General features: G+C 44.1%; 1 protein-coding gene across 1 annotated transcript in view; it reads left to right on the top strand.

The window, feature by feature from the left end:
- Positions 1 to 1,053: 1,053 nt before the first annotated feature.
- The window catches only part of PRKAR1B (protein kinase cAMP-dependent type I regulatory subunit beta), a 93,764-nt gene continuing 68,994 nt past the window's right edge, over positions 1,054 to 25,823 (top strand). Inside the window, exons 1-4 of the mRNA XM_059484288.1 lie at positions 1,054 to 1,246; positions 2,783 to 2,987; positions 12,267 to 12,437; positions 16,277 to 16,368. Of these exons, the coding sequence (XP_059340271.1) occupies positions 2,811 to 2,987; positions 12,267 to 12,437; positions 16,277 to 16,368 (440 nt within the window). The 5' untranslated portion in view covers positions 1,054 to 1,246; positions 2,783 to 2,810. The remainder of the gene's footprint in view (positions 1,247 to 2,782; positions 2,988 to 12,266; positions 12,438 to 16,276; positions 16,369 to 25,823) is intronic.

The raw sequence follows: 25,823 nt of genomic DNA on the forward strand, positions 1-25,823 counted from the left end.
TCCTTTTCTTGAGTGATCACACCGAATCCAAAGTGCAATAAACCACAGAACTAATTCAAATTGTTTTAAAATAGCCCTGTGTTTACCAGCAGAGTTTATTCCATTCTTGCGCTTCTCCTAGCTTGACTGTGATCCTTTGGAGTCCTGTTTCACCCTTTATTCTATGGGAACCGTGGATGTGAATTTCCTGGCAACAGAAGGAACACAAGCGTGCACTGGAGTATTCCCGGCAGCTTGTGCTGGCCCATGGCTGAGTGCCAGCTGGGACCACACTCCTCACGGCCTGCCACAGAGGTGCTGCTGCCTGTGATGGCTTTGCTCTAAAAACCCCTGGGCAGAGCTGGTGAGTTGCCCTTCTCAGCCCTTTTTAGCCCTTCTCAGTCCTTTCCAGCCCTTCCCAGCCTTTCCCAGCCCTTCCCGGGCTGTGGGTGCTCAGCAGGGCTGGCAGCACATGCCTTGGCTCAGCAGCCTGTCCTGCACGGCCAGCTCATCACCCGTGATAGTCAGGACAGGTTCCATGGCCAGCCTGTCGTCTGTGCCCAAGCCGGGCCATGTGTCACAGCCAGGCTGCTGTCCTTCATGGCCATGCCCATCCTTCATGGCCATGGTGTGGCCACTGCACACATCCAGACTGTCCTTCGTGGCCAGGCCTGTTCTGAACGGCCAGGCCATTGTCCATGGTGGTCAGGCTGGTTCTCCTTAGCCTGTCCTCGGGCTGGCAGCCGGGCCAGGTCCTGCCGTACCCTGCGGGTCCGTGCGGTGCCGAGCGAGTCCGTGCGGTGCGCTTCGAAGCGGAGGGGTCGGAGCTGCCCGGAGCGTATCGGAGCAGAGGGGTCCGTGCGGGCGGAAGCGGAGCGGTCGGTGCGGAGCTGTTCGAAGCAGCGGGGTCGGTGCATCCCGGTTCGGAGCGGAGGGTTCGGTGCCTCCCGGAGCGGGGTTCCGTGCCGCTCTGTTCGGAGCGGAGGGTTCCGTGCCGCCTCTCGGCGGAGGCGGCGGTGGAGGCCGCGCCCGCTGGGGAGTGACGGCGGCCGCACTTCCTGCGGGCGAGCGGCGGCGGCGGAGCCGGAGCCTTTGTGCGGCAGCGGCAGCAGGGTCCCCGCGGCGCCCCGCGGCCCCGGGCGGGCGGGCAGCAGCGCAGGCGGCGGCGGCTGCACTGCGGATACCGGCGGGGGCGAGCCGCTGCCCCCGCCTCCAGCGCCGGCCAGGACACCGGAGGCGCCGCCGCTCAGCCGGCTCCGGCCACCAGGTATTTACCGGGCCCGTGCGGCGGGGCAGGGACAGGGACGGGGACAGGGATGGGGGCAGGGACAGGGACACGGACAGGGGCAGGGGGCAGGGACAGGGACAGCGGCCGCAGATCCGCCCGGCCGGGCCCGGGGGATGCGGTGCCGCCCGGCCGGGCCCGGGACACTTTCCCCGCACTGCCCGCACTGCCCGTACTGCCCCGCACTGCCCTGCACTGCCCCGCACTGCCCGTACTGCCCCGCACTGCCCGCACTGCCCTGCACTGCCCGTACTGCCCCGCACTGCCCGCACTGCCCCGCACTGCCCCGCACTGCCCCGCATTGCCCCGCACAGCCCCGCATTGCCCCGCACTGCCCCGCACTGCCCCGCACTGCTCGCACTGCCCCGCATTGCCCTGCACTGCCCGCACTGCCCCGCACTGCCCCGCACTGCCCGCACTGCCCCGCACTGCCCCGCATTGCCCCGCACTGCCCCGCATTGCCCCGCACTGCCCCGCACTGCCCCGCACTGCCCCGCATTGCCCCGCACAGCCCCGCATTGCCCCGCACTGCCCGCACTGCCCCGCACTGCCCGCACAGCTCCGCATTGCCCCGCACTGCCCCGCACTGCCCGCACAGCTCCGCATTGCCCCGCACTGCCCCGCACTGCCCCGCACTGCCCGCACTGCCCCGCACTGCCTCACACTGCCCCGCACTGCCCTGCACTGCCCCGCATTGCCCCGCACAGCCCCTCACTGCCCCGCATTGCCCCGCACTGCTCGCACTGCCCCGCATTGCCCCGCACTGCCCGCACTGCCCCGCACTGCCCCGCACTGCCTGTACTGCCCCGCACAGCTCCATACTGCCCCGCACTGCCCCGCACTGCCCGCACTGCCCCGCACCCACAGCCCCGCACTGTCCGCACTGCCCCGGCCGCCCCCCTCACCCGCAAACCCCGGGGTAAAGCTGTCCCGGCGTTCTGGGCTCGTAACGGAGCGGTCATAACCCCGCTGGGGGAAATAAAGAGGGTTTGGGGCTGTTCTCCCCGCAGGTCACCAAAGTTCTCCTTGGGGAATTCACTTCACTTCAGGGGGCTCTGCCTACTCCCCCCCTGCTTTCCCAAGGCAGCCAAGGGTCGGTGAATGGGAAAGGGAGAGATGCTAAAATTGCCCGAAAATCTCTGTAGCAGGAAGCTGGGCTTCTGGTGACAGGAGCGAGTCCCCACGGGGACAGCAAAGCAAGGCATCATGCCGTCATTTAAGAGTGCTTTTGAAACTCTTTCCCTCGTAGGTTAATTTCACCGGTTTGTGTGGTTTTTTCAAAAATTGATCACAATCTATGAGTTTAAATCCTGTTTGTGCACTTGGTGGGATGTTGATGATACAGAGATGACACAGTTCAGCATTTCCCTGTACAACCCCAGGACATGAAAATGTTAAAATTGAATAGGTCTTCAATAGGCAACAGGCAATATTAAAATGTCTTTGCTCTTCAGATCTCTCTGACAAAGGATTTGAGGTCTGTCTCTCATCTCTTTCTTGCACCATTTTCTTACCTAGGTTGTGTTTTCTGTTTACAAGCCTGAAGATGGCTGCTGCTGCTTCCTGCAATGTGGAAGAAGACGAGAGCCTGAAGGGATGTGAACTCTATGTTCAGAAACACAACATCCAACAGATTCTAAAAGAATGCATTGTAAACCTCTGTATAGCAAAGCCAGACCGACCCATGAAGTTCCTCAGAGAACACTTTGAAAAATTAGAAAAGGTCAGTGATTTTCAGGTGTCTTTTTCCATTTATAAAATGAAAATGATTGTTTAAAGATTTCAAATGTTTTGGTACTTTTTTTTCTTTTTTTTTTTTAATGATCACACAACTGTGAAAATGTAAACTGTTAAGAGAAAAAGCCCCAACCCTTCATTTGTGGATGACTACTATAACACTAGCTATAGTTTAGAAATTTTTGTGCATAACACCAAGATTATAATATCTCAGGAAATTGAATTTGTTAACAATGACTCAAATGGTTTGTGAGGCATGGTACCCTGAGCTTTCATCTCTTGGAAGAACCTGCCTGTGGGTGCAAAAGATGATGTTTATTCCAGTGTCAGGTGGCCTTCCCCTAAAACTGACCAAAATCAGGGAGGCAGAAATTCTCAAAATCCTTGAACATTTTGCTATTGAATTTCACTGCTCTCTCCTGTCTGTAGTGCCTGTCCCAGGATCCTCTGACAGGGGATGCATTAAGGGAGACCTCACTTACTGTGAGTGCCTTCAAAAAGAGTCTAGAGAGGGGGAAACATTTCAGAGCATTCCCAGACAAATTCTTTTTAAAGCCCAGGGGTGTCTTTGCAGGAAGAGCACATTGTGTGAGCAAGTGTTGTTTGTAGGCTTGAGAGATAAGGCTCAGTAGTTTCTTCCTTCAGGAGTGGATAATACACGAGGCTGATATATCACCAGTGATGTAAAACATTTAATGCATCTCACTTTCTGCTTTTCAGATTAATTTTTATATAGGTGAGTATATGCCAAATTGGTGTAGTTTTAAAAAATGCAAACATTGCATTTTGGTGGCAGCCTGGGACATCAGAGAAAGTACAAGGTGATTTGTAATTGTATTTGATTATTGTGAAAAAGAAACAGTCTCTTAATTCTGTATATTCTGAACTTCTGACAGCCAAGACCTATTTTGAGAGAATCAAAATTGTTGAATTTCATCACTGTGTTGTGAATTATTATCCATCATAACATGTGGAATTTTGGGCTTCTTGAAAAGAAGGATAAACACCATTCTTGAAGAAAACCCATTAAAATATGCTGTGGTATTATGGAATATGCTGCATTGCTGGAGGGATTTCTTGAGGAGCTGTACTGGGGGAGTTTGGTCATCATCATTTGTTGGTGTTTACACAGCACACACACCTGAGACAGGAGGGCATCCTTGAGAAATGCCATTTTCTCTCATGTAATCTCCATTATTTCCCAAAGAGCAGCAGATGCCAGGATTGTGTAGGACATCAATCAGGATGCCAGCACAGGAGCTGATGGATATCACTTGTCTCAAAATGGAAGATGATTTAGAAACATCAAGGCATCAACTGCAGGGAATATTGTGCTTGCTGTGGGAGGACACAATCTTGGCACTGCCTCTCCAGAGCAGCCTGGGGGCTGAGCCTGCTGAGCCTGCAGGATTTAGGCTCCTTCTGGAGGTTTCCAGCACTGTAATTCTTGCTCCTACAGCAGTTTGACTCCCTTGTTGCCCAAACATCTCTGAGGACTTCCTTGGGATAAACTGTACTCTGAAGGATTTTCTGCTGTAGAATAATATTTTGACTTAGCTGGTTGTGTGAGAACAGTTGAAAGGAAGACTTCTAAAGACAGAAAAATCTTTCAATAAGTTTTATCCAGTTTTTATACACTTGTCATATACAGGTAGTTTGAAGAATCCTAATGGAATTGTGAATTTAGCAATTGTTCATTAGATTTTTGTAAATGTGCAATACTGACGTGGCACATTCGCTATTAGCTCCTTTCATTTGGTCCTGTGGAGGGAGAGGAGTGAAAATATTTGGGTTTAATAATGATTTTCTAAACAAAGTCATGCATTTTTCCACCTAAGTGTGGTATTGTGGGGCTATTTTCCAAACTCATTAGGATAAACAACACATTCCACTGAAGAGAGCAGGAGAAGAACAGTTTATCTGTCAAAAACACATGTGGGAAGTTCAGAGATGAAGTGTAGGATATTTTTCAAGTGGTTAAAAAATGAGCTTGTGGAAAACAAGAAGAGCTTCATCAATGTACTGGAGCTACCACAGAAGTGAATAGAAAAATAGAAGATTATGTTTAATTTTGCTAATTTTTAACTCAATTTCATGAAATCAACTCAGAAAAGCAAGATTTATTATGATATGCAAGATTAGAGAGGATCATAAATGCTTCTCACCTTCTGGTGACATCAGAGTTGGGTCCATTTCCTTCAGCCTGTTGCTAAATGAGAATGGATCAGGCAACAACCCTGACCCCAGCACACCCAGTGTCCCCAGGTGTCACTCCCAGGTGTCCCACACCAGGAGCAGGTTTGTCGTGGCAGGAATTGCTGTTTGCAGCGCTGAGAGCAGAGCCAGCAGTGAGGTAATGCCCAGGGGATGTGGGCTCTGCTCTGAGCCTGGGCCACTCTTTATTCACAGCATGGACGTGGCCTGAGAGGGCTGTAAAGGGAGAACATCAATAAATAATTCTGAATAAAGTACTGCAGACTGAGGTTTGATGTTTGATTCTGAAGGAGTGCCAGTGTTACAAAGAACACTCCCCCAAAGTCTTTCAACTGCACCTTATTTGTATCAAGTACAATGTCAAAAACCATTACTCTGAAAATAATTGTGGGAAAACTTTAATGCACATTTTTCTGTTCATTTAATACTGGCAGGACCCGCTTAAGTTGCCAGTAATTGCTGGGAATCAGCCTATGTTTCTATATTCTAAAATTTGCAAGTCACTTTTATATGCTGTGACCCTATGGACTTCAAGATGACATCTATTCTGATCACATTAACAGTTACTTTGTAAAAATCTACAACATGCCCTTGAGCACAAAAAATAGTTGAAAACAAACAGTTTAGAGACTTTAGATTTTAAAACCTGTGATATTTCCTTTGAACAATTTATTTTACATTTCCCTCTGACTGCGTAGGTCTTGGTGGATGGAGTGAGGAAAGTCTTTCCCTTAGGGATTGTAGTTGGTTTTTTTTGGAGTGAGGGAATAGATGTTAGCTAAGAAACTGTGGCATTATTTTAACAGCTGTAATTTAGTCCTGTTTACTTGAGGACTAAAGGAGGCATAGCAGAAAAAAACAGGGAACCCATATTTTATCTCTGGTTCTTACTTTATGTGAAAAAGTCAATTACTGAGAAATGACAGGCAATGCTTTGTATTTTTAGCCATACTGAGACTGCAAAAATTTCATAGTGTCAGGCTGTTTAGTGCCATGATTCTGTGATCAAAGGTGGAGTTGTCTTGCCAGGCTAAGCTCAGCTGTTCCACAGCAAAGAATTCGAATGAAGAATAGAACTAATGAAGAAAATGGCACCGAAGAGGAAGCAGCAGTAAACCGCAGGATGTGTTTAAAATGGCTTTGCTGAAGCCATTTTAATGTGGGGTATTTTAGAGCAGGGCTGAGCTGGGCTTTGCTGGTACCTCCCAGAGCTGAGCTCTCTCCAGGCCCTTCTGTCGCCCTCAGCACGAGCAGGAAACAATATTTTACTCTAATAAACCACGGCCAGCGGCTCGGCAGGGTTGTTTGGGATGCAGGCTGATGCCGCATCCTCACGGTGGCGAAGGAAAGGGAATTTTCGGCAAAATTGGGAAAATCCAAATTTGGAGCCAACAGCGCTGCCCGCGTGGCGCCCCCTGGCGGTGCCTGGCGGAACTGCACCCGGGCGTGCCGGGACCGGCCCCGAGCGATAAAACAAAATGCAAAAATATTTATTTCTGTTAGCAAAATATTCTTTATTTACTTACCACGGGGACTTTTACAACCAAAGGTACCCGGGCATCAAAGCTGGAGCACCAGGCTCTTCTTCTGTGGCAGTATTCGCTCCCAGTATTTGTATTTTATCACAAAAAAGAGTCCTTCAATCAGTAATTTCCACCAGAACCTGTCTAAACTGATGAAACTAATTCTTAACAGTACAGGTTATAATTATGCAAAGTATAACTCACTGCTTTCAGATAAACTGGGGAGAGGTTACGGATTTGAAGCAAAATCACACAGAGAAAAAAACCATAGGAAAAAAAGCATTAAACAAGCAGTTTTAGAAAGCCTAATAATAATAATGTTGTTCAAAGTTTGCCAAGCAGTTGGGTGGTATCTCCGTGGTGGTCAGAAAAGCGTGCAGGAACGTACCTGAGGTGCTGATAGAAGCACAGCAGTGGGAGCAGCAGCTGCCCTGGCCGTGTGGCTGAGCAGGCTGGGGCAGCCTCTGTCCTGCCTCTCCCCTGGGATCAGCACTGGCAAGAGGAACTTGCACTGGCTGGAGGAAAAGCAGCTCAGGTGGCACCTCTGGGACTGCCAGAGCCAGCCCCAGGCAGTGCTGTGAGAGGTGACACTTTTCTTGGGAGAGGTAAAGGAAAACAAGGTGAATTTTTAAAGCCATCCCCGGGCAAATTTCCTCCATGAAGGGAAGGGTGGAGGATGAAGGGAATAAGAGCAGAAAGAGAAAAAAAAGTTTTTTCCATAAGAAATAAAATTAGTTATAAGCAAACCCATGCTCATATGAGCTTTCCTTTGTGTGTCCACAAGTATGAGTGGCTTTCCCACTCTGATAGCCAAAACCTGACAAAACCAGAATGCAGTGAACATGGAGGGAATTCTGCCTGGAAGACTTCTTTGTTTCACATCTCAAGCTGCCCTGTTTTACATTCATCAGGTTACTTAATCCACTTTTATGTGGGCTTGTCTCCTCTTACACAAGCTATGTGTGCATACATTGTTATTTGGCTGGATTTTAAGAATCAGAAGTGTTGGCCATGATTCTCTTTGATTATATAAGCTTTCGAGTATCAAAAATAGGGTCTGTGTTTTGTAACATAACCTCTCACTTTGCTGTGAGGCAAAGAAAGTGGGGAAGAGGTGGTGATGGGTTGGGATGCTGAAGACGCTGGTGGGGGGAAGACAAGAAGTGTGAATGAGCTGCAGAAGGTGAAACAATAGCAGTAAGGGGTCTGGGGAAGGTCAGCCATGCAGCTGGAGTGTCACCAGGGCAGGTGGATTTTGGGCAGGAGATTTTTGCCTAGATTGGAAATTGGGAATGAGCAGAGATGCAGAGAGAGACCACGGAGGATGCAGGAATAGTAATCAAAGTGGAGGGTAACTATGGAGGGGGTAAATACCTTGGCAGGATGGTAGGGAGTGCATTTAAACATATTTCTTAGAAGTGCTGTAGAAGAAAAGTAAAATGGAGCAGGGGGAAGGCAGTAGAACAATAATTGGGATTGTGAGAATAACAAGGCTGAATTGATCACAAAGATTGTCTGTCCTGGCAAAGATAAGACTGGAAAGAACATTAAGATCTCCCAGATTTTCCTGCTTTTAATGATGGCATCAGGCAGTCCCATGCTTCAGCAAAATGAAGTGCTTTGCCTTTGGCCTTTATTGGTTGCTGTAAATCATCAGCCCAAGGAGTGGTGAGGGGTGTCAGAAACCCTCCTGCACTCAGAGCATCTCCTCTGGGTCAATTCCAGTGCAGAGAGAGATTAGTTACCTGTGCATGAACCTTCCTGCACATTTTCTGTGAACAATCCAGGTCTGTCAGGCAGAAAAGTTTATGAATGTGCTTGAGGGGGAAAAAACCCCCAACCATTTAGAGTGTACTTGGTGGTGTGGTTTTTGAATGCAATGTATACATTGTAGGAAGCAGAGCAGAAGTGCTGAGCTTTGATATCAAATGTCTGACTTGCTTTTAAGTCTTTTGGGGATGTTGTTGTAAGGCTGCACAGTAATTTGGTGCTTTCCTTCCTTCAGCTCATCTGGGTTTTCAGGTAATGACAAAGTCTGAAAGGAGAGACTGGGACAGGAAGGGAATTTCTGTTTGGAAATGCTCCAGATGATAGGGAAGAAAGCTTCTAGGTCAGGAGGTGTGTGTGCTCTTAAGCAGTGGTCTGAAAGGAAGGGAAGGAAACCTAAAAACTGCCTCAGCATTGTGGCTGCTTCACTTGCAATGCTTAAACTCATTAAAACTTCATGGAAGCATTATCTGGGGGAGATGCTGAGGACAATATGCTAAATTCCTGTGGTTTATACCTCAGCCTCTTGTTGTTGAAAGTGGACATTCAAAAGGTAAATTGGTTCCTGCAGTTGTATTTATTGGTTCTTTCAATTTGAAGCAATGATCAAAGGCAGTTCCGCTGCCTTGCTGTTGTGCCTTCCATGTGTTTTCTCATTTGGAGGTGGACACAATTGGGCAGTATGATTATGACTTATCAGTGCCATCCAAAGAGAGAGAGAGGGAGAGAGATATCACTTGTTGTCATGACAACAAAAGATGATGAGGTGTTTACTTGGAGCTGAGTTCTGCACAAGGATTCACATCAAGCTGCATCTGAGGATTGGGGTTTGGAGAACTCCTCTCGAGACAGCTCATTCCTCCTTCCAAACATTGGCTGCATTTGTGCAGCTTTACCCCAGGATATGTGGAAGACATCTCTCTGAAAGCGCAGCCCAGGACAGAGCAAAGGCTTTATTTGCAGAAGGCAGGCTGTAGTTCAGGAATGGGGATCCTTCCCAGCCTGCAGCTATGGAGAACCAGCCAGTCCAGTGCCTGCTGTTTGTACAGAAGGAGTTTGTAGTGAAGAGACTTCCTTTTAAAATGAATCACACAGTAACTCACTTTTATAATCCTTTCAAATCTTCTTGGCTTCTAAAAGTATTTGAGTTTAAGAGCATGCTTTGTAGTATTAATTTTATCTCACTGAGCTTCCTTTTGTATATAAATCTCTGCTGGGGTGGGGGAGATATTATTTATTAATTCCTTGGAAGTGGCTTTTATGCAATGTGTACTGAAGAGAGAAGAGTGTATTTTATATTCAAATGTGGCAAACTACAACTCTTCTCTCTGAGTAAATATGCTCTGGATAAAAAGAACTGTGTAAGTGCTGCACACCATTAGTTACCCAACTGCCCTCTTGTTGTACTTACCTTTTAGTTAAATTTTAGCTGCTATTCTTCAGAAAGGTCTTTACTGCCTTTCAGTTAAACTCATGAAGAAGGTGAATTTGGTTGTGTTGATTTATTATAGTCAGAGACCATTAACACTATCAGAGATAGGCAGTCAGTAATGCTATTTGAAATTCTTCAGTCACAGCTTTTGTTTTTAAACACTAGATATTAAATATAATTGTAATATATAGCACACATTTGTACTTGAAATATTTTGCTTGATTGTAGTTTAGGAATCTAGAGACAGAGAGGAGTAAGGAAGAGGTTGATGAGAATGCTGAAATAGGATTTGCAGTTCTTACAGTATAGGAAAATCTAATTTAGTAATTTTTTAAAATATCTAGTCCTGCTATTTGAATGTAAAATTAGAAAGTTTCAGTAAGGATTTAATACATCTGAAATTCTGGTTTTTCAGTTACAGCACTGGGAGTTTTGGGGTTGTAAGCTAAATTCAAACCCCAATTGATCTCAGAAAGAACTTGGCACTTTTTGAGGCAGATCGAGGTCTTGAAAAGTCAGATCTTTAGCCAGCCCTCTACATTTTATATCTGAGCTTGTCCCCTCTATTTCACTAATGCCTTCTTCAAAACAAGAATGTGTGACTTGTTGCTTTGAGTCATGCAGCATGGGAAATACTGCTCAGTTATTTATTTCAAGTAACAGTAGTGCATCAAAGACTGGTCAGAGGTTAATGAGAGGTCAGTGTCAGTGGTGGTGCAGGAATTGACTGGAATAAGACCAGAAAAGACAGGTGGCATGATGCATTTGATGCAAACATCAATGGCAAAACATATATTAATCATCCCTTTTTCTTGCAAGCTCGAAAGTTGTGAGCCTGTGCCAGTTTTCTGTGCTGCCCTTTCCTGGTGCCATCCATACCCGATGAGCTGTGCATCACTCACTTCCTCTGTCAGGGGGACCAGCTGGTGATGCTGGGGATCTGCCGCTCGTGCTGGTGCTCCCAGAATCTCCCTCCCTCCTCACTCCCATCCTGGCTCTGAATGAAAAATCTCACTGGAGATTTCCTGTAGGACAGAGGCCAGGTCCTGGCAGTTCGTCCCTGCTGGTGGAATGTTGGTTTATGGTGCGTGCAGGGAGCTCAGCATTGCTGTGCTTTCTTTTTGGGGAGCCTGCAGTGCTGCTGAGCTGAGTTATCTGAAAAACCCTGGAGTGTGCACGTCCCTCAGCATGGCTCTGGGGCTGCCAGGCTCTGGGGTTTGCCTGCACAGAGCAGGTGGCAGCACATGAAACTACTGCTGCAGCAGCCAGCTTGCCTCCTTGCAGTGCAGTGCTCCTGCCCTCTGGTTCCTGTACCAGGGAACAGAATTTATGGTCCACCCCATCTCCAGTTTTCCCTGCCTTTAGTGGAGATTGGGATGAGCCAGCCCCAAGAGGCAGTGAGTGTGCTGTGGCTGAGCAGTGCCAGGGCTGAGGAGGAGGGCTGGGTCTGAGCAGACAGCTCCTGACTGACAGACATGGATGATGCAAAGGGAATTTTTACTCCTTTTTGCTTTCCCTTGGATCCGAGGAAGCTGAGGGATAGAACATAGGGGTCTGGGAAAATGCTGTAATTGTGGGTAATCTGGTTTGTGTCTGTCCTTTAGAAGTCAAATCCACTGTATGAATTGACAGTCTTGCAACTCTGACCTCCTTTCTTGAAGGTTTTCTGTACTGTTCTCTACTCCTGTTACTCTCTCTTCAGGGATTCCCTTCCTATTTTATTCTCTGTTCCACAAGCATGAAATTTGGAGAATAACCTCCCCATTGGCCAGCTGGTGCTAGGCCAGCCACCATCTCTCATAGTCCTCTGGAGCCTACCTTGGATCCCATTTGCTTGGAAAGAGTCCCATTGATTATAAATCAGTTTTATGGCAGAAATTCTGGAGTAGGGAGCATCTTTGTTGTTTGTGGTGATAGTAGGCTTCCAAAACAGAGCAAGATGAAGAAACCAATCTAATTTATCAATGTGTGACTTTTGACAAATTGTTTGTATTAGAGACAATGACGTGTACAATCCAACTGAGAAAATAACACTGTGATGTTGGAGAGTAAGCAGTGGAAGTTTTGCTGTCTCAACCAGGAGTAGATGCAAAGATATGCCTGCACTTTATTTACATTTGTTGCCATGATGTGTAAGAAAGAGTTGAACAGGAGAAATGCCTGTACACACATTAATGCCATTCTCATTAAATCTGTAATTTTCGTTCAGCAGTGCAAACCGACCGTCACCCAAACACAGACATGAACGGGCTGCTGATATCTATAAAAGAAGGTCAAATCGACTGTACCCACGAGTAAGAGCTGCTTCACTGTCCCTTTTTCCTTGCAGGAGGAATGCAAGCAGATCCTGGCCCGGCAGAAGTCCAGCTCCCAGTCGGATTCCCACGACGATGAGGTTTCGCCGCCGCCGCCCAACCCGGTGGTGAAGGCGCGGCGCCGGCGCGGCGGCGTCAGTGCAGAGGTGTACACGGAGGAGGATGCTGTGTCCTATGTCAGAAAGGTACCCTGCACCCTCCCGCTGCCTCCCAGATGTGCAAGGCAATCCAGTGACTCGTGTTCTGTCCCTGATTTGGACTCCTGGGCCAGCCTGGAGGGTGGTGTCCCCACGCTGGCATAAGCAGAGCCTGACCATCTTCACACTCAAGGTCTTTTTCTCTCTCCTTGACTGAGGATTTTCCCCAACAATGAGATTTCAGTATTCACTGTTCCTTCTTTTTTAAGATGTGCTGCTCATCTAACAGGGTCAGTAATTCGCAGCCATTTTCTTGATAGTCACTGGCTTCAGCATCGTCTGAGTTTGATCAGAAAATCTCATTATTCAGGACAGCTTTTCTATTGCTGCATTTCCTGTTCATTTTGTTTTTTGTTTCCAAAAGTCAGATCTGCCTCAAGTTTTCTTTAATCTAAGTAATTTAGGTTTCCTAGACCACTCAGGCACGTATTTCCCCTGTTGATTAGGTACCACTTAACCCACTGAATTTTGGAAGTCTCTTGACCATACTTGGGTGATTTTGTGTGACCATTGTCTTTGAAGAAATGCCAATCCCAAATTAGATAATTTCTCCACTAGGAGCTCTGTTTTGGTCTTCCCTCTTTTTAACTGCCTTTTTTCATAAAACTATCTAGCTATGTTATATCTTTGATATCTCTTAATAACTCTGCATTTTTTTTTTGACACTGGCTAAAGTTTTCAAAGATTATTGAAAGAGAGACATTACAATAGCATATGTCATGTTTGTTTAGGGAGCCAGGCTGAAAATGTATTTCATAAGGTTGACAGATGCTGCTAATGTGCTTTTTTGCATGCCTGGAGTAGCTTTAACTGAAAGAGCTTTTTCTTTATGGGAATGCATTTTGTCAGTCACTGTTTTTTTGGCAGAATGCTTTTTGCCTTTGCAGTCAGATGTGCTTTTGTCATCTGCTTATGATACAAGTTCACTGGATGCTCTGGGGATTTCTTTCCCAAGGAAAAAAAAAATTAGGAGAGCCATTAATCCTAAAAAGAAGTGTGTAAAAGTATTCTTGTGGCAGTTAAATAATGTTTGCAAGTGTAATTTGCAAATTTTAACAGCACTGTGGTCAAGTTGTTAATGAGTGCCCTGCACTGTTAAAAAACTTGTGTGATACTTCAGAAGCCACTTTAAAACACTTTTCTTTCTGTGCATTTTGCAATATCCCCCTAAAAAACTTCCATGAAGAGATCCTATTTGTTTCTGCTTATTATGGGTTCCATCTGACTCTTCTGAAAATCAAAGGAAACATCCCTTCCCACCCCCCTGAGCAATTCTTTTATGTTTGTAATGGAACCTGGACTAAACTTTGTTTTCTTCATTTCTCAACAGTGATGTCAGTGAGCCCTGACAGTAGCATGAGTAGGCAAGAACCAGAAGCAGTAATACAGATCATATTCTGTGTTCTTTGACTAGTCCTGTTATGATTTCAATTTCCTAGGAACTGACTGATCCTAAATAATAATAATTTAGCGGATGGTCTCTTGTACGGATGCTGGAAGGAATGCAGAACTAGCACTGGGAGGATTTGTGTCAGTGCTTTGTCTTCTGCCATAAGCAAAGGAATCCCATGGTGAAACCCATGGGTGTGTGATTTCTAGAACACAGAAATAAAAGGAGACACTGAAAGGACAAATTATGGAACAAATTTAAGAGAGTAAAAAGCAAGGCAAAGGTTGTGTTAGACTATTGCAAACAGATGGAATTTTAGATAGTAGTCAGGAGGAACTGCTGGCTTGAATTCAGGTGTTGGATGGAAGCACATCTGGGTTATAAGCCAGTTTGAAGGATCCCTTGAAGGGGTGAGCTATAGCATGAGTAGTGCTAGAGGCAGTGAAATGAATTATGTCCCTGGAGAGAAAATCAAAAGAGATTTAGCTCTGTGATTTGAGCAAGCACATGGCATGGCTTCATTCCGGGGAAGATCTCTGTGGAGGGTTAGTTCAGCCTTGAACCAGAGAAAGCAATATTTGTCAACACATCTGACAACACAGCTAGCAACTAAGAGAACAGGAATCTTGCTCTAAAGAGGGTGATCAGCTTGAAGAGAACATCCAGTGATTATTTGGAAGAGTGAGGTAAGAAATGGCCAAGTGATTCTTACAGCATTTGACTCTGGTCAGATGCCTGGTCACTCCTAGAGAGCCTCTCCTGTGTTTTCTGGAGAAAACTAAACAGAAATTGACAGACTTGCAACTGTGTTTTCTGGAGAAAACTAAACAGAACATGCCCCAACAAACCCACAAAGCCTTGTGGCCTTCACTGCTGCAAATTTACACTGAGGAAAGCTACTCAGTGCTATTTCATTATCAGACAGAAAGGCTGGAGTTGAGTGTCTCAGTGATCTGATTATTTACCCCTTTGGCTCATCAGCAGTAAGCTGAGCTGGTGTATTCTTAATAGAGCAAGGGTTCAGGTCTGCAATTCAATCCAGTGTTCCTCTGATAGGGTAAAAACCAAGAATAAGATACTGGCTGAATTTAACATTGAGAAATTTAAACTTTTAGATAATTAGGTCAGATTTTACTCTGATACAAACATGCAGTTTGTGCATGTGTACTTCTCTGGACTTAATTGGAGTAATCTGATTTCTGCAGCAGTCAATACAAGAGAGGTCTGAAGCCAGTTTAACTCTAGATTTTCACAGTGCAGCATTTACCTGTGAGGTAAATCTTGATAATTCTTTGTGGGAACTGGTTCTACATCAGTTTTACCCTTTGAGGCATCCTTCTTTTGGTTGGATGGGTATTTCCTGCCTTTCCAGGATGAAAGAAGGAAAATACCTGCACATCAACACAGGTAGTAACTTGCAACAGACAGATATACTACTTCTATCATAAGAAAATGTGAGAGATAAATGCCCCTTATCAGACCTTTACTGTGCAGTAATTGAGACTGACAAACAGATTCTGATTTTCAGATTGCAGTAAGGTTAATTTAACACTTAAAACTTTTGCTATGCTTGATTCTGTCCTTTTATAATTAAACTATTAAGGAAAATCACATTATCAAAGACAATGGATATCTTTGACAGGTCATAATTTTGTTACAAATTTCTTGTGTCTCTCCTACTTTTGGAGCCTCTGACTGATAGGAGAAGATACTTGGCAAATAGAGAGATACTTTATCTACTGGTATCTTACCTAAATGGTTACCAAAAATGGAAAGCCTAGCTTTCCAAAGTGGAAATACTCACGAATTTCAACTTTTATTTTAAGCAAATTCATGCACAACAGGACTTTTGACATCTCTCCAGTTAACAAATAAAGACCTCTTCATTCTCAAATGGAAATTCTGCTTGTTTGCCATGAACCCAAGCACAGAATTTTGACTCAAGTGGGCCTATCAGGAGCTTGGTTCCTTATACCACAGGCAGTACAGAAAAATGTGATGTATTCAACACATTTTTACCTTTTTCCTAAAGAAATGTTGCTATTTTCACAGTTTTAAAAGTAGGTTGCTTCTGATATTGGTTGGAAGGAAGAGGAACATAAAATACATTTTCCTCAGTCCAAGATAGTTGAAAGGAGATTACACAGCTGCCACTATCTCCTAATTACAGTATTTTATGGATATGCTTCTCCTCAGTCATCTCTGATCTTATATTGCCTTTCTGAGTGTCATTTTGAGAACAAAATTTCTTATCCACACATTATCAAAACTGTAATTTATTACTTTCTTAGTGGCTTTATATTATAGCCTAATCCTGTCTCAGTGCCTGAAATCAAATCACATCCATTTTCTGGAATAGTGGAATTTTCTGTAGATTTCATGATTTGTGAGTGGATACATTCAGGCATGTAATTACCTGTCATTCTTTTCTCTACAGGTTATTCCAAAGGACTATAAAACTATGACTGCTCTGGCCAAGGCCATCTCCAAGAACGTGCTCTTTGCTCATCTTGATGACAATGAACGGAGGTATGAGGGGCTTTATGACTCAAGGGAATTCTCAGCTTGGTGTGAGGACAAAAAAGATTAAATTAAATTAGATTAAATTAGATTAAATTTCATCTCAAGGTCCAGAACTGCTCTCACTGACGCATTTGAGTCACACCCTCAAATATGCTCATGGTATTCTGACAGAGGGTAAAACCACAAGGTAAAAAAGGACAAGAACAGGTTAGAGTGTATTCAGACATATTTAATGCTTTCAGAACAGATAGGCCTGATAAACTTTATTCTAGATTACTTAGTTAGCTAAAGCAATCTCAGAAGCATTTGTCATTACTTCTGAAACTCAGGCAAGACAGGTCAAGTGCTGAATGAGTGGGAAAGAAAAAACATAAAGTCTGTAAAGAGATAAAAGGGAATGACCGTAAATTGTTTTGTTCTTGGAAAAACTGGAGCAAACAAATTATGTATAAGCACCTGAAGGAGACCAAGGAGTTCAGTAAAAGCCAATGTGACTTTTAAAGGCTTGAAAATGTCTTTCAAGAACTGATAACAAGCTGTACAGCTGGGGGAGGCACAAAGGAGGCCAAACAGCTCAACTTCCAGTAATGATTTTGACATTAATGTTTATGATGGATTCATTAAAAAAACCAGAGAAGTGTGTCTTTAGTGAAACTACTGTGCAAAACTGATGGAATTGTACAAATAGCAGGTATCACTCGTCCATCATTCCAATGGAAAGGTGCATTGAAGGGGTTGGTCTGCTTTTCACCATTATTGTCATTAGTGGCCTCAGTGGGACAGGTGATGAGTGTTGAATTTTTAGCTGACATGAAGATGGGAAGGGCTGCTAAAACACTGGGAGACAAGGGTAGCATTCAGAATTATGCTGCCAGCTTGAAGGAATGTTCAAGTAAAAGCAGGATGGGTTGACACTGAGCCAAGTGCAGAGAAGTATTCCTTAGGCAGGAAAAACACCTTTATGACTGTAAGACAGTTCTGGTAGTTCCTTGAAAAACTATGTGGAACTTATTGTGCCTCATGGTCTGAATAACTGTCACTAATGTAAACCCTCTTTTTTTTTTGAAAATACTAATGTTTTTCTGGGGTAACTAAACAGAACATACAAGATGTCCCAGTGTTGGAAATATTTCAGCTGGAACACAGTTTGGGCACTGCACTTCAAGGAAAAACAGTTGGAGGAAATTCATGGAGGAGTGGTGGGAATGATCCAGACCTAGATAAAACATCACTTCTGAGGGGACAATGGGATGGCTTGGCCTGCAGAATAAAAGTTGGGGCAGAGGGATGCAATAATAGCTTATAGTTGCATGTGAATTATGCTATATGAGTGATAAACTGCTCTGTGGGCCAGAGGGTAAAGAAAATAATTTTTAAAAATTGTTTTCTCCAGTGGGAGAGATTCAAGCCAGATCCAAGAGGAGGTCTCTGATTGCTTGGGTCGGTTGTGGAGCCTCCACCACTTTAGGCCATTAAGGACAGATTAGGCTGCCAGGAATGACAAGATCAGCCCTGCCTGGCAGCAGATAAGGCTCACTGAGTCAGGAACTCCTCACCAACCCCACTTTTCTGTGCTTCCATGGTCAGAAAAGACAAAAACTTTCTCTACACGGGTGGTTTCAGTTCTGGCAGAACATCAGCAGCACAGTCCCTCAGTGGGGCTGCTCAAATGCACTCAAAGCACATTCCAAGAGTGCAAATTTTGCTCCCTCTTGCAGATGTTGACACAGTTTAATTACTTTGCAATCTTAATGATATCCTGTTAACATGCAGATTTCTGGAGTAATTAGAAGAGGATGAAGTTTGCACATTTCTTGTAGCTTTTTCACCCACAGAGGAGAATCCCTGTACAGAACTGCTGTAAATCCTGATTATGCTGTCAGCATGCTGATGTGCCAGGCACTGAAGGATAGGTTTTAGGGCTGGAAAAAAGAATATTTCAGTAATTTGTTACCAAATAGGGTGAGAGACAAAATCTGAAGGACAAATGCTTTTTCTTACACTGTGCTGATTGCACACCATGATCATGGTCTCTCCTGTCTGTTCCCTGTGTCCCATTTTCCTCTGTCCTGTCATGGATTTGTGGTAGGAGTGAGAACAGACCTGACAGGCTCCCTTGTGTGTGCTGCAGGTGCATTGTGGAGTCTTTGCTTTTGCAAACTTAGGCTTGGCCAGGTGTATTCTGCCTCTGCTGTCAGAAGATTCAGGAGCTGCTGGGCTGTGCACTGGAGCATGCTCAGGTTCAGACCATTTCGATGCTCAGGGATGTGTCCAGAGGCCTCCTTTGAGCCTCGTGATGAGCACAGCAGGCTATTGCTGACATCAGGAAAAATAAAAGGAGCCCACAGAGGGGTGCATATTCTGCTCTGCAGACAAGATTGAAATGAAGGAATAAACTGACATCGTGCTCTTGCCCTTGTCTGGTTGCATTTGTCAAGTGTGGAGAAGTCAGCAAGTCAGAGCATACCATTGCCATCACTTCCAGTCTGCATCTCCTTAATGCAAATATGTAGTTCAGGGAAGTAAGTGGTAAATTACTTCATTTGGGCTCTTGGAATAGTGGAAAGCTGGGTAAGGTTATTTTATTTTCTGTGCTGCAGTGGTGGTGTTTATTAGCTTGTGTTTGTGCTTTCTACACTGAAGATATTATCATTGTTTTATCTAATTTCATGTTTGACCAAAATCTAGGGGGTGTTTAGGTGGGGAAGGATGGACTAGCAATTTCTCATTTACAATGGATGACTCTTGCATTTTTTCTTTCTTCAAAAGGATATTTGTGTTAGCCTGCTCTGACTTGTGTTGCACTTGCTGCTTGGCAGCTGTGAAACTTAAACCCTTATTTATAAAGGCAGAGTGTAGCATACAATCTCTGTGTCAGATATCCCATATGAAGGGTTGGTTGCATGAGAAGTCATGCTGCAGTTAAGGTAAACAGGTATCTTTTTGCACTTGTGTTGGAAATACTTTTGTTCAAGTCTTATTTTAGAGCACATCTCTCCCTGTGCTGTGCTTCAGACAGGGCTGCCATCCATGTCCTACACACACACAGAGTCCCTGGTGTAAAATTACACTGAAAAGCGCAGTGAAAGGGAAATGTAACTGCGACAGTACCAAGAGCAGCAGAGCTAGTTATCAGCGGCTTTTGCCAGGATGTTCAAGAGCTGCTCACATTGCAGGGAGCAGTGCAGCTCTGTGCAGTGACCTGGCACTCCACTCTTTTCTCATGGCACTTGGTTGAACTCCGGAGTGAGGTCCTGGTTCTCCCAAAGCCAGTAGCAAAATGCCCCCTACGTGAAGTGGGAATGTGGTTTTAGATGTGAGGAGCTGTTGTTCTTATTTGAATTTATATAATATGGCTTGTCTTGGGGGGGAATTTCCTTGCTGATCTTCTCCCTTCTGGCTCTGAGGCGATCTCACGCTTCAGACCCGCTCTGAGGATCATTCAGGGTTTGCACCAACATCCCCCCTTCTTTGGCCAGTCTGTGTGGCAGTTTTGCACGTGGGGGAGGCTGGTGAGGCCAGTGCTGTGCCACTGCTCTGCCTCTGCAGCCTCTGAGGATTCCTGTCTGTGCACAGATAGAATTACACCCAGAACTTGGCAGCGCTCTGTTTCCTCTCCCACTCCTGGATATCCAGCAGATTAACATCCTCCAACATCCTCCTAGTTGTGAAATGGTGTATAAAGTCAGAATTGGTGACAAGGGGCCAGCCTGAGTGACCTTTTTCTGACCTCTCGTGATTAATCTCTTCTAACCCAGCAGCATGGCTGTGAAGATTTTTCATTGTTCATCACGTAATGCTGGAATACCAGCACACCCACTTGGCTCTGCCGTGATGTTGAGTAGTAAAGGGAAACAAGAGAGAGAAATTATTCATTTTTCTGCTGTGGATAAAAATAAAAAAGTCACTTTTCATCATTTCATTGACAGGATGTTGTGTCTCTACTGCACAGGGGCGGTGGGGAAGTTCAGGGGTGAGCTGCTGTGGGAATGGAGGCTGGACCCAAGGCTAATGATTGCCAAGGAGGAGAAGGAAATAGAGCTGAAATAACCAGTAGGGGAGAGAGCAGTGTGGTGGTGTCCACAGGGTCCCAGGATGAGGGAAGAAATGAGAATGTTGGCTCCATGTTTCAGAAGGCTGATTTATTATTTTATGATATATATTATATATATTATATATATTATATAAAAACTATACTAAAAGAATAGAAGAAAGGATATATATATATATATATGTATATATATAATATATATAATATAAAAACTATACTAAAAGAATTGAAGAAAGGATTTCATCAGAAGGCTTGAAAGGAAAAGAAGTGGAATGGAATGATAATAAAATCTTGTGACTGACCAGAGTCCGAGCCAGCCGGACTGTGATTGGCCATTAATTAGAAACAACCAATGAGACCAATCACAGATGCACCTGTTGCATCCCACAGCAGCAGATAACCATTGTTTACATTTTGTTTTTGAGGCCTGTCAGCTTCTCAGGATTTTTCATAACATATCATGGCTACAGAGCAGGGCTGGGAGCAGCAGGATTGTCACTTCTGCTTCCAGGCTGTCACCAGTGCCAGGCTGCCCTGCTGAGCCATGAGCCACATCTGCCAGTCCCTGTGCAGAAGCCCAGTGGCCTCCTGACCACATAAAGAAGTGGAAAGGTTAAATGTTCACCATATCTGTGTGTAAATGCTGTGTCAAACTTGTTCATCAGGGAGTGAAGAGAGTGGATCAATGTTTAGCTAATGTAATTTTTGGAAGCATTTGTTACTAATGCGCAGGCAGCTGTAAGGCTTGCAACAGCTTTTAGAATATTTTGGTGTATTTTATTACTTGCATTATTAATAAATTGGTTTCTTTGAACAGTATAATGGTGTGAAACAGCTTTGAAAGCAAGAGGCACAAAATAGTATTTAATGTTTTTACTAAAATGTTGAGCGCTTTTGAAGACACAAGAAAACTACCAAGAAATGAACTTGAAGACTCTGTATTTATTTTAGCAGTACACAGTGTTGTGTTTACTTTTGTGTGTTCCCTGCATGGCAAAGGTGGGAGGATAAAGAGCATTTTTAATTCCTGTGCTTGTTGGGACCAAGATGGATGTTGGCCCTTTGCAGACCAGGTTCCTCAGCCTTACCTTATTTACCATTTTTGTTGTTCTCACCTTTCCCTAGCTGCTCCATGTCTTGCTTGTTTCTTTAAATTTTTCACAGCAATGGGATATTTTTGAGTCCTATTTAGGATGAGACCAGTGCAATCAGTGGTTCCTTTCCTGTAAATGTGATACTTTGGCCATGAATCTTTACCATGGATTTATGCTGTTGGTCACCCCGCCCTTAATATTCATAGCTGTTGTGTCTTGACTTTCAGTATATTTATTTTCTCAGACTATTTCTTCAATTTGCAATCATTTTACATCTTAAAGTTTTTTAAAGTGTTTGCAGCTCCTTTGCAGCAAGGTATTGTCTTCAAATTCGGAAAACACACTTTTCATCTGGGTCACTAATGACTTGGGGTTTCTTTCAATCCAGGCATAAATTATCACGAGAAAAGGGGCTTTCCATAGCTAACAAATGAATTTTAGTTGTTCTCCTGTTGATCTCATACTGAAATCTTCTTGAAACTTCTGGTGATTAGTGAATTTCAAGGACATTATTATTGCCATCAGCTTTATTCACTTCTGCATAATACCATGTTTTATTAAAGCACTGGCTGCAGGCCAGCTGGAAAGCCTCATGCATGTGGAGGAAACCTAAGACTGCACCATTCAGGAGCAAGATATTTTAGAAACAGGATGCCACAGCCATGACATATTCATTACACATCCTGTGTTTGCCTTGCATTTGTAACTTAAGTCTTTTGTCAAAAAACAAACACAGATTTAGCTTCTGCCTATGCTTCATATATGCCTACAGTGTGCAGAACAGTGCAAGAAAAATTCCACCTTAGACAGAAAACTCAGGGTATATTTAAGCTGAATTCTGAGCTGGTACCAAAGGATGAAGTAGCAGTGAGTGCCAGACCTTGGTTGCATGTTCCTGCTGCTCTCATGGCCAGGTGGGCCAGAGCAGCTCTCTGAAAAGGGATCCTGCCCTGCAGGGTTATTTTCAGCCAGACCAGGTCCTTCCTGTCCCCCTGTGCCTGGCTGCAGAATGCTTTGGCAAGGGGAGGGATGGAGTGGGCAGGGCAGGATCTCCCCTCTTGGCAGCAGCAGGGGCTCAAATCAAACTAACTGCTGGCAAAACTGCACCCCAATTTCCATTCTAGTCACTGGACAAGGCTAAGGATGGAAATAGATGTGTGTAAGCTTTGCCAAGAATACCCAAGACCTTGAGCTAAACCACTGGGAAGATGAGAGATGAAAAGAAAGAATAAGAGATGAGAGGGAAATTGCACAGTGAGGCATGGCAGCAGGGGCTGAAGGGCATTACTGATCCATAAGATGGGTTTCTTGAGTTACATTAGGATTTTTTTGGTGACCAGACTTGGATGGGATCCTTCATCCTCTTTTTTGGGGGTAGCAGAAGAGAGAGGAGATGCAGCATAATCCCAGTGTTGTGCAGATACATCCCATGAGGATTTGTAAAGGTGTGAACGCCCCAGCTGTGCTGGAACTTCAGGAGATTCAGCAGACAGTGGTGGCTTGGGGTCAGAGGAAGTGTGAATATATATTCAAGATATATTATGCATGTGTAACAGGTCTGGTACTGAAGAACCTGGTGCAAATCTCCTCACTGTATGGGAGATTTTTTCCTGACCATCAGTGGTATTGGATGATTGGCCCGTCCTGTGAATTCTACTTGTAAAAAGAGGGAACTCAGATTTACCAAGGCACGCTAAACAAAGCTTTTCTTCTTTGGGTGACACCAAGCGATTTTCCAGGTAAACTGCCTTGCAATCCAGCTTTTCTCTGTGCCTTTTGTACCTTATTTATGGCCTTGATTCCTCATGGGGTTTAAAAGTGTTCTGTTTAACTGTGAGTTGTTCCATTGGCTGGCTGTGGATGTCAAAGGATCTATTCATGTGTTTAAATGGAAGCACACTCAGTCTTTGCTGAATTGGAGCTTGCCAATGAGGAATACTACTTAAACTAGAAAAAATTACAGATTTTGGAGACAAGAATCATCTGGCAGCAGAGATGGAAATGAAACCAGGTAGAGTTGCCCAGCAGTCTGGAAAATAAATGATCCAATTCTCCATTGAAGGATTAGCTGTGAATTTAGCACTGACTTTATTTTCCAGTACATCCATCTAATTTGACCAAGAATTATTGTCTTTAATTACCATTGTGGTGTCTGCAGGCAGCAGACTTTAAATTAGTTATGCAAAGTTGTGCTCTCAGCAGTCACCCAGAGATTGTATCTGCTTTGGTACCAATCCCCTTACAACAGCCTGACAGCATCAGCAGAATGTACTTTTTGTGATGTCAGGATTTGGCCTGGTAGGTAAGCTGCTCTCTTAAACAAAACTAAAAGCACACACATTTGGTATTTATGGATATTTTTATCTCTAGAAACAAATAGTGTCAGTTTGTAGCTTTTTAGGGGTTGTGATTCACCCTCAGTGTTTTGTTAGACAGTTTATATTCTTCATCACAAATACTGGCGGCGCCATGCCTAATGGGGGTTATTTTTAATTCTGCATAAAGCACTGGTTTACATATGGGCAGCATGTCACCCATTCTGAAAAACAGAGTTAAAGCAGAGAAGTTATTTACATAAATCCTTTTTAGATCTAGAAAAAATAGCCTGAGGCAAATAGTATTCATGCATGCTCATGAAACAATCTTGAGTCTAAACTTATCTCTCTATATATAAAACAGAAAAATTATGACTACTGCTTGAATTTAACAGGGCTTGTAAAATTTTTCTACCACTGCAGTACACATGACTGTGCCTTTGTGTGCTTCTTTACACAACAATTAGCTGGCAGTGGCTCTGCAAATACATTGCTCAATGCTAAGGCTTTCCAGAATTAAACACAAAGGTTAAATAAAAGAACGTCCACTCTTCTCAGCAAGTCTTTGTCTTTGCATCAGAGCAGATGGAAGCAGTGATTTGTCTTTGTGCTGGGATGAACGAGGGTTTATTTCAACCAAAGCTCTTTAAAATGCTGCTTCCTTTCTTTCACCCCCCCAGAAGGGTTGCAGGTAACCCATCACCAGTTACTGCTGACTTCATGAGGTGACTGATTCTGCAGCCTTGCAGGGCTCTGAGAGCTTTCAAGTGGGGTGGGATGCTCCTGGAGGATCAGCTCTGTGATTCCATTGCTTTGTTATGCATTTAGAGGAGGGTCTTCAAAGAGCTTAAAGGAACTGGATACTCCCACTGATTGATATATAGTGGGAAGTGAATGTTTAACTCCTGTAAGGTTCTCTTGAAAATCCCCACCTTGCATTCTGTGTGTTTCCATGATGAGGTGACATCTGCTCAGTAACACCGTGTTTGGGAAGGCAGGAACAAAAAAAATATCCTATAATACTGCAAGATTTAGTAGTGGGATTTTTCTTCTGTATAGAAAGAGAGAATTCAACTCAACAACCAGATGAAATTTCTCTGTCATTCCGGTGCACTTAATGGGAATACCAAGTGTAAGTTATTTGACTGTTAGGCTGCTAACTCTCTTTTAATGAAAAAAAAAAAAAAAAAAAGCCCTGACAAACCCAAACAATGATTTAGTTCTTGTTTTACAAGTTCCTTACTAAAGACTTTGACCTGAAGTACATGGCGTCTTGTGAGGTAACAGCTGGTCCATCATTGTCTTCGGAAAAAAGCAACAGTTGCTAAGATTTGGAGAAACAAAGATGGTCTTTGAATCAACTGGAACAGCTGTAAGGGACTGACACACCATGCACTGTCAGCTGCTAAATTCAGATGTTCAGACTGCCCGAAATGGGATACTTTAACCCTTGGGCACCACCAGATTCCTTTTCTCTCTTTTTTCCTTTTTTTTTTCTTTAAAGCAGAAAAAGAAATTGGGTTTTCAATCTGCTTTTTGCTTTCAGAAACTAAAAAACAAAACAAAATTCCCCAAACTATCACTTTCTTTGTAGAGAGTTTGTCTTTTTTGTATTTATTCAAGTTCTGATTTATAAATCTTCCAAAGACATGCTTGTTGACAGCTGAAATTTGCATTAGAAAAGTATAATGTGCTTCTCTGTGTGGTGCACTAAAACGAAAATATAATAGTGCATATCCAAAAAACAGCATCAGATGCTATTTTTAGGCACTCAGCATCTTCCCAGTTTTGTATGTGGAGACAGTATTTAGTTAATTGAAGCAAAATGAAGGTGAATTTATCATATGTGGGAGGGAAAGGTAAGTGATAGCAACAACCTCTTTAAAAGACACATGTTAGATCCATGTGAGATCCAAAAGCTGGTGGCTGAAGTTGGGCACATTCAGACTGGAAAAATTTAGTTTCTCTTTTTAGAGCAATCAGGGAACTGATCCATAATTT

This window comes from Ammospiza nelsoni, chromosome 17 (assembly GCF_027579445.1).
Source record: "Ammospiza nelsoni isolate bAmmNel1 chromosome 17, bAmmNel1.pri, whole genome shotgun sequence".
NCBI lineage: Eukaryota > Metazoa > Chordata > Aves > Passeriformes > Passerellidae > Ammospiza > Ammospiza nelsoni.